The 8,817-nt window shown below is 38.6% G+C and overlaps 1 protein-coding gene across 3 annotated transcripts in view; it reads left to right on the top strand.

The window, feature by feature from the left end:
* Positions 1-8,817, top strand: part of haus6 (HAUS augmin-like complex, subunit 6) — a 32,734-nt gene that overhangs the window by 23,416 nt on the left and 501 nt on the right. Inside the window, exons 5-17 of one of the 3 annotated variants that reach the window (XM_016504449.1) lie at positions 1,916-2,060; positions 3,407-3,469; positions 3,579-3,633; positions 3,723-3,896; positions 4,055-4,248; positions 4,669-4,798; positions 5,718-5,820; positions 5,913-6,006; positions 6,122-6,275; positions 7,008-7,106; positions 7,427-7,525; positions 7,783-7,909; positions 8,032-8,733. In XM_016504449.1, coding sequence (XP_016359935.1) covers positions 1,916-2,060; positions 3,407-3,469; positions 3,579-3,633; positions 3,723-3,896; positions 4,055-4,248; positions 4,669-4,798; positions 5,718-5,820; positions 5,913-6,006; positions 6,122-6,275; positions 7,008-7,106; positions 7,427-7,525; positions 7,783-7,909; positions 8,032-8,705 — 2,111 coding nt within the window. In that variant the 3' untranslated portion in view covers positions 8,706-8,733. The remainder of the gene's footprint in view (positions 1-1,915; positions 2,061-3,406; positions 3,470-3,578; positions 3,634-3,722; positions 3,897-4,054; positions 4,249-4,668; positions 4,799-5,717; positions 5,821-5,912; positions 6,007-6,121; positions 6,276-7,007; positions 7,107-7,426; positions 7,526-7,782; positions 7,910-8,031; positions 8,734-8,817) is intronic. The other 2 variants (XM_016504451.1, XM_016504450.1) reach the window with 2 other exon arrangements.

The raw sequence follows: 8,817 nt of genomic DNA, 5'->3' as shown, positions 1-8,817 counted from the left end.
CCCCCCCCTCTCGTTTACTCGGATGTACGTCATTGATTACGTTGCATGAGTGCCCACTTATGGCGGAACCCTTGGAATGGGCTGAACTGGAATGTCCCAAGCCCTTGATCACTTAGAATCAGCTATGGAGTTTTGGTTTTTTGTTTACATTTTTTCCTTTATGAATTTGTTTGGTGCAGCATTCTATATGTATATAGGTATGTTTGGGCTGTTATAAATGTTAAAAAAATCATTTATGTATTATAGAGTTGTTTGGGGTGGGGATAAATTAAACGGGATCTGCGATGACGTCACAATCGTGTTGCATTGTGGTCTATGGAGCGGCCTGAAGTGTGCATATGAAGCAGACTCACTTCCTCGGTCAAAATCGAGGGGTCAAGGGTCTGTCCGTATAAACTTCCCACGTCCACTTCACGAAGTGGAACACACTTCAAAATGGCAACGGGGATTCCCCCGAGGGGAAGTGCTTAGGGAAGTTCTCGAGTGCGTGTCTAAAAGTGGAGACTCCACTTTTAGACCACAATGCAACACGATTGTGACGTCATCGCAGATTGCGTTTCATTTATCACCACCTCAAACAAGTCTATAATATATATATTTTTTTTTTTTACTTTTATAACAGTCCAGGCATACCTATATACATATAGAATGCTGCACCAAACAAATTCGTAAGGGAAAAAATTTAAACAATAAACCAACTGAATAGCTGATTCTAAGTGATCAAGGGCTTAGGACGTTCCAGTTCAGCCATTGCAAGGGTTCCGCCAGAAGTGGGCACTCATGCAACGTAATCACTGAGTACGTTTACATGGACAACAACTCCATTTTTTAATACGATTAAGACAATACTCTTGATTAAGAATCTACCATGTCAACAGAGATTTTTGATTACCTTAATCCGGCTAAAGTCATAATCGAAGTTAACAGAAATCGAATTAAGACTATTTTAGTCGCATTACTGAAGTGCAGTATAGACATGTAAACACCTTAATCAAATTATTACCGTCGTGTAATCACATTATTACCGTCGTGTAGGACTTTTCGCCACATTTTGCAACAGGATACACGGCAGTGCTCAACCGTTTGACGGCAAATAAAAGAGCTTCACCACAGCCATCGTCTGTATGCATGTTCAAATAATTAACTGCACTTAAAAAGTCAAGTTTATAATTGGCTTATAAAATTAAAAATGAAACACCCAAAACTATACATGGCATCATCACGAAGATGAACTATATGTTTATACGTGAAATTCCGGAGGGTACGTCGGATGTCGTCACGTGGGGGCGTAATGACGTGTGCCATTAATTGAACTATGTACTATAACATGTAAAACGGAACATGAAAGGAATATTCTAAAAGCAACTCATTTAAACACCATATTCATAATATTAGCTTATTTAGAATAAGGTAAATAATTAGATTACTGATGTCCATGTAAACGTAGTCACTGACGTACATCCGAGTAAATGAGACTGAGGGAAGTTTGAGAGTGAAGGGCATAAAAAAAACAGACTGGAACGCAGCCTTCGTAGGACGCGGTCTTTGAATTGGGACAGCTTTGTCGCACCGCCATGATGCAGTTGGCCTTCAAATGCGCACTTCGAAGGACGTAGCTTCACAGCTTTTGTCAAAGGTGTTTTTTTTTTTTTTTAATTTCTTTGGAAATTCGCCTTCAGCAGAAAGCTCTGTATTGCACTCCACCATCTCACTTTTACAGATTACTGTGGGGGGTCACTCTCACAGTCTTCTTATAAATGTGGGGAGGGCTAACAATTTCAAAAGGAATATTTTCTCACATTAAATATGTAGCCTTGTATATTATCAAGCTTTTTTTGTATTTAGGGATTAAATTGCCATGTTGAGGGTATTCTAATTGATATAATTGTTTTATATTTGTCACATTAACAATTAGATGACACTTGGGTCCCTGAGGCTGCTGCAGTGCCAGTGAGTTCAAAGGAGCTGGAGATGAAACGATTTCACCTGGTGAAGAGACAATTCCAGAGAGTGACTGTAGGGCAGGACTTTCTCATTCAAGACTACCAGAAAAGAGCTAAGTGAGTGGCTGCAATCCTTCCTTTTTACTAGGGGCTTTCGCATCGGAGGAACGTTTTCATAGGACCTAGAACTATTGGCGGAAGTACCCGCTTTTTGGCGTGTTCGCACCGCAGGAACTAGGAACGGTTTTAGTTCTAGGAACTCCGTTTCCTACTTCAGAGTAGGGTCTAAAACAGTTCTATAGGAACTACCAGTGACGTAAGTGTACGCTGATTGTCCAAATGCTTATGAAACACCGGCTACCCGGCATTTTTAAAAAGCCATGTAAAAATACTTACTCCATGAACATGGAAAACATCGATAACGGCATTTACCTGTTGTCTGTAGTGTTGTGTTCTTTTCTCAGCCTCGATATGTAACACTGCAAGTTGTCATAGGAGATTTCATCTCTTAGTCCAAATTTTGCTCTTTCAGTCGCGTAAATTATGCATTTACATTCCATTTCCGTTATCACGAAACCCAAAACACAACAAAAACAGCTCCGATCATGGCGTCCTCAATTCACCAGTTGTTGATGTATGTAAGTGCCGCGCATAAAGGCTTTGCTGTTGGCCGCTTCAAGTTTCTGCTGCCGGTGCGAATGCAACCAGGAAAACCACCCGAGGGAGAAATTGGTTCTCTAGGAACCACCCTGCTGGTTAGTTCCTAGAACTAAGTTTCTAGAACTACGTGGTGCGAAAGCCCCTACTGTTTCAGAGGCACTGTAGATCTTTTGAATCATTGTTACATTATAGAAAGTATTATTTGCATCTTATATTTACACCATTTACTTTATTTACTTGCCTTTCATAGATTCACTCAATTCTGCATAGGTAGCTGACAATATGGGAACCCCCTTATGTGTGGTGATTTGTCTGAAGCTGGTATAGAAACAGTAATTCATTGGCTGATGGTACTGATGCCACCTATCAAAGCATTGTGTCATCGCCATCTTCAAATTTCTTACTTTTCAGGAAGCAATTTGTTGCAATTTTTTTTTTTTTTCAAATGGTAATTTATTTAGTCTTATCCAAGCAATTTACGCCAACTGCACAAGCCAGTGGCTTTGGTTGCTGTCTCAAGGGGCTTACGGTCACAAAACAGCGAATATTGTATTGGGTAAGGGATGCCGTTTCTCATTGAAGTTAAAGGATTGATGGCATAGGAGATTCCTTATATAACACCAGTGACACAACACCTCGAGAGACTTGATTTTGCTTGTTTCTATATGGGATTCAGACAATTGTCACAACTGGGGGTGTTCCTATAATTTTAGCTACTGTTGCAGCATCTTATTCTCTACTCAGGAAAGAGTTACATATATATGCATTTTTTATTTTTTATTATTATTTTTTTTACTTTTCAGAGGTTTGGAGACATCTTTGAGGGACCTTGATGCAGAAGATGCCAAATATGATCACTTGCTTAAGTAAATCTGTAAAATATTTTATTTGACAGCTCTGTTGGAAGTAAATTGAAATTGCACAGAATATTGGTTTCATTTTCACTTCACTTAAAACAGTGTTTCTTTTTTGTAGAGAACATGACAGTAACACAGATTTGAAGGAAGACATTCTTGCAAAAAACCGAAAGGTTTGCACCAAGTTTACTTTTCAGTTTTTCTATAATTTATCATTTTAATCATAACTACTTGTTAAATTTCTGATAATTTACATTCTCAGGTGCGAGGCTTTTGGACTGAGACAGACAGGGTCTTATCCCCCCTTGAAGTAGATCGAAAAGTGGTGGAGAGTGTGATCCGTAGACAGGTAGACTGGTACATCTTGGGTGGGCATGATTTGAGCGTGAAGATACCTGCGGTTCTGAGTGAGAGGATGGAGAGGCTATCCCACCAGGTGAGAGCTATAGGCAGAAAGGGTAAAGAAAACTTTTTTAACATGTTAGAAAAGGTATGCATTTTAATGAACATGTATTTCCTAAAAGTTTGATAGGTCAGCATGATATTTTGGTGTAGAAACATTTGCCAATGAATGAGTTCTGTCTGTGTCCATAGTCCAGTGTTGGTAGCTTGTATAAGGGAGGGCAGCCTGTCCTTGTGTGTTTGCTGGAGCTTCTAAATGAGGGATTACACATCCTAAGAGAGGAGAGAGAGAAAATTGTAGGCCCCAGTGAACAGCTTCAACACCAAGACCTCCAAGAGCATGCCTTGCTCTTCAGCCGCTCAAAAGAAAACCTCAAGCTTATAAGGTACCATAAATGTGATCTTAAAAATTAAATTGTCTTTTACATTTAGAATTTTTAAGTGTCCTTTAATAAAGTTGTTTGTTAAATATTACAATAAAAGACAAAATGAAAACAAACAAACAGAAAAACTCCTGGTCATTTCATCATAAAAATTAATTGGGAATTTAAAAAAAATGTTGTCACTTGTGAGTTCTGATGATTAATCAGCATCTGATTTAATTCATGTGTTGGCAATTTAAATCTGTGACCACACCCTCTGGGTTCACAGTCACCTGAAGTATAAAGGCATGCGAAGCAGTGAATGGACACAATGAATTTGGGGACTTATATTGGTTGTTTACCTTTTGAATATAGTATTTTAGTGTTTCAGTTTAACACTTAAATTCAAGTGTTCAGAAGATACGATTTGTGATATTTTTCCAGGTGGAAACTAATCAAAGAGAATGCAGCAGAGGTGAAGGTCTCCATTGGGAGGCTGGAGGAGGACTGGGAGAACAAGTGTGCAGAGTGTTTGAAAAAAACACCTCTGATCTCTTATCTTAAAGAGGATCCTGTAAGTAATAATTCATTTGAAATAATTTAGTCATTTAGCAGATGCTTTTATCCAAAGCGACTTACAAATGAGGACAATGGAAGCAATCAAAATCAACAAAAGAGCAATGACTGCTTAACGTGTAGTAAGTACACGTAGCAAGGTTTTTTTTTAATTATATAATAAATAAAAAAGAAAACGTATAGAATAGAGCAAGCTAGTGTTAGAGGCCTTTTTTGCTTTTGTTAATTGTATAATAAATACAAAGAAAACAAATAGAATAAAAAAGATTAGAGAAGCTAGTGTTAGGTTTTATTTTGTTTAGTTTTTTTTAAAGAATCAAATTAGAATAGAGAGTGCTAGAGTTAGAGGGTCAAATAAAGATGGAAGAGATGTTTTTACCCGTAGATGGAGTCATAACTGCTTTTGTTTGGTATTAAAAGGATAGTTCAACCATAAAATTAACATTTTGTTGTCATATACTCTCCCTGAAGTTGTTCCAAACCTGTATGAATTTCTCTCTTTTGCTGAAGGGAACATAGATGTTTTGAAGAATGTGGGTAACCAGACATTTGATGGTAGTCACTGACCTTCATAATATGAAAAAAGTACTATGGAAGTCAATAGCTACTGTCAGCTGAAAGAAATTCATACAGGTTTGGAACAGTTTCAGGGTGAGTAAATGACAGCATTTTCATTTTTGGGTGAGCTATCTCTTAAATGATTTTGAATCTATGCAGTGGGTTATTTAGCTATTGAGGTTATTTAGGCTTATTTGGCCATGCAGGTCTCTTTGTCTTCTCTGAAACATTGCAGTGTCCAGATTATACAAAGCAGTATCTACGGTATATAGAAGTTACACATTTAGTTTGGTGTATCGTTGTTGTTGTTGTTCTGATTTTGTTTGTATGATTGATCTGCTCTCTGTAACCTTTAACAGGTTTTTGACTTTGTCTCCCCAATGGCTCCTCTCTCATTTGAGCCAGCTTCTAAGACTAGCTTTGAGGCTAGTATCATCTTACAATATCCATTTAAAATACCTGGTAAGTTAGCAGCTTAGAAGATTGCATTATGTAACTTTTCTTCTGTAGATGCGGTGTAATATTTTATTTTTTTTCTCTCCCTCACTTTTGAGAACTGCTAGAGCAGCCGTCACAAAGAAAACCAGAGAGAATGGAGGCAGACATCCATTTGGAACCAGAAGTCCACCTGGAGCCAGAAATAAAAACGTACAGCACAATTTGAGTGTTTCTAAATGGAGAAAGTCTGGAAAGATAACATTAGTTCCATGTTCATGGAAATGAATGAATAAAAGGATGTAACCACCATTTTTTTGTTCAACAGCATTTCTGAGGAAGATGAATATAAGGGGGTCTTGCTGTCCTCTGACAGCTGCTTTTCTCCAAAACCAGTGACTTGTGACACACCACCATGTGAAACTCCCTTGACTTACCCGGTTAAGATTAAGTCTGTGACTCAGACACCCAGTCCAATACAGGTAGTTTTGTATTGCTAAGCTCTATACTTTCCTGCTTGTACCTCTTCATATTAGCCACATCCATGCTGGCACAAACACTTCATCTCATGTTATTAATCTCAGAGGGAGAAATAAGTGTGTAAATGGGTAGCAACATCATGAGGTATTCCAGAAAGCAGATTATGCTACATCGAGTTAAGTGTACGGATAAGTAAACCAATAACCTCAATTTTTATTCCAAAAACTGAGCATTAGCAACTTATTCATGGCAGGTTATGTTTTAGAGTTAGTTTACTTCAGAGGTATTCGGTGCATACATGCCCTATTGAAGAGGCTTTGAGCATAGTTAACGGATAGTTAGTGATATGCCCTAAGAATGTAAATGACTACTTAACAAGTAGTATGACTCGCTTCTTAGCCTCTGTTTCCATGGTGACTCCTAGATTCAGCACCATATTGAAAATGTGTGTTCACTGTGAACATGCCTTGAGCTATATGAGGTTATTCCTTGTTGTGGTTTAGGGTTTGTGATGTTAAGTTAACCCTGCTCTCTGTAATAACCCCTGAAGTTCATGCAAATAATGGAAAGTATGCTTGCATTATACTTTATCTCTGAAAATAACGTAGCATAGAAGATAAGAGCATGTTTGTAAACTGGCCATGCATATTGTTCAGCCTCAGTTGACCTTCTGGAGAGCAGTTAATTCTATCTTGATTCCATCTTTATTTTATTTTTCCTTTCTCTTTTTACAGGCTTCCCACAGGACAAATCTGCACTCTAAGATGAAGGCCTCTGTCCTAAAGAACAAGGCTGAAATTCTAGATTTGGAGTGTGACAACTTGGCAAGTCAAGTATGTGGAATATTTACCACATATTAAACTTGCTGTTATTGTAGTTTCAGTGTTTTGTATAATTTGCTTCGGGAAACTGATACATGGGCAGTCCTGAGCAGTGGTCTACCCAACACAAGTTTTCCCTATATCAAACATGCTCTCTGATGACCGGTGCGAATTGAGAGAAATCGCCACGGACAGATACAGAGCAGACATTTCGCTGTTAGAGGTTATACAAAATCGGTCAGCCTCAGTTGACCCTCTGGAGAGCAGATAATTCTATCTTGATTCCATGTTTATTTTCTTTTTTATTTTATTTTTCCTTTCTCTTTTTACAGGCTTCCCACAGGAGAAATCTGCACTCTAAGATGAAGGCCTCTGTCCTAAAGAACAAGGCTGAAATTCTAGATTTGGAGTGTGACAACTTGGCAAGTCAAGTATGTGGAATATTTACCACATATTAAACTTGCTGTTATTGTAGTTTTGTACAATTTGCTCCGGGAAACTGATACATGGGCAGTCCTGAGCAGTGCTCTACCCAACACAAGTTTTCCCTATATCAAACCTGCTCTCTGATGACCGGTGCGAATTGAGAGAAATTGCCACGGACAGATACGGAGCAGACATTTCGCTGTTAGAGGTTATACAAATGCATGTGCAATGTTAAAAGGTTACTTTGCTTTTTGGTTTTCAGTTTGCAGAGGCAGTGATTATGAGTCCAGTCAATGGAAGGAGTGATGTGGATCTGGGACAGTTATTAAATGTCATATCTGATCCCTTTTCAGCAAGGAAACAGCTGTGCCGCACCCCTGAGAGTCTAAGTATAAGTCTTTTGATGACATCTACACATTAGTATTTGAGTTATAAATGTTTAGGTCACTTTCACTGGAAATGTTGTTTGTGAATGTCAAAAGTGTCTTTAAATAAATGTAACTCTCCCTAGTCAAAGATGTGAGAAGTTCATGGAGAAAAGCTGTGGAGGAAGGCATGACTGAGAAGAAACAAGCTACTTGGAATCAGCAAGACAGCCTTTCTTGGCTCAAGACACCTATGGCTGAGGTGAATGGCCCTTGCACCAGACCAAGTCCAGAATCTTCTCTATTATTTTCAGCTACTCTTGCCCATTGCACTCCTCCTCCTGTCCAGCAGGGGTCAACCCTCCACTCAACTGTGTCATGGGACTCCTCACAACTGGAGGCTCTTAACAGTCAAAGGTCAAGTGATGTTATTAAATTCAGCATTGCTCAGGAGGAGCTCCCAGACCTTTTTGAGGATGACTTGTCATTTAACAGTGATGGCTCAGCAGAGATCCATAGTAACAAGGAGCGAGAGGAAGAACTTATCCTATCACCTGTTGAATCTAAATGTCTTGATGGAAAAACTCCCTTACTGATGGCACAGGTGTGCTTTGAGGCCTCTTTAGATGAATCTCCTTTCGACGACTCCAATATTGAAAAGTTCCCAGTACATTCAAGGAAGAGCCCAGGTTTGAGCCAGTGGACTACTGATGAGAGGCTTTTCTCTCTTGATTTGGACAAGCTTGAGAGTTTTTCCCCTCCTCCTGCAGAGAAGCTCACCCTGCCCAGTTTAGTGAATTTGACTCTCGATGAATACTAACATATCTTAAACAACTTTTTTTTTTTTTTTTTTTTTTTTTTTTTTTTTAAATTTTTTTTTATAAACACCTCGAAAGCCCATACTGAAAATTCAAAATGTTTTATTTGACACT

The sequence above is a fragment of the Sinocyclocheilus anshuiensis genome, unplaced genomic scaffold, assembly GCF_001515605.1.
Source record: "Sinocyclocheilus anshuiensis isolate Anshui unplaced genomic scaffold, SAMN03320099.WGS_v1.1 scaffold602, whole genome shotgun sequence".
Classification (NCBI taxonomy): Eukaryota; Metazoa; Chordata; class Actinopteri; order Cypriniformes; family Cyprinidae; genus Sinocyclocheilus; species Sinocyclocheilus anshuiensis.
Note: the sequence above shows the minus strand (reverse complement) of the source record. Positions and strands in the feature narration are given on the sequence as shown.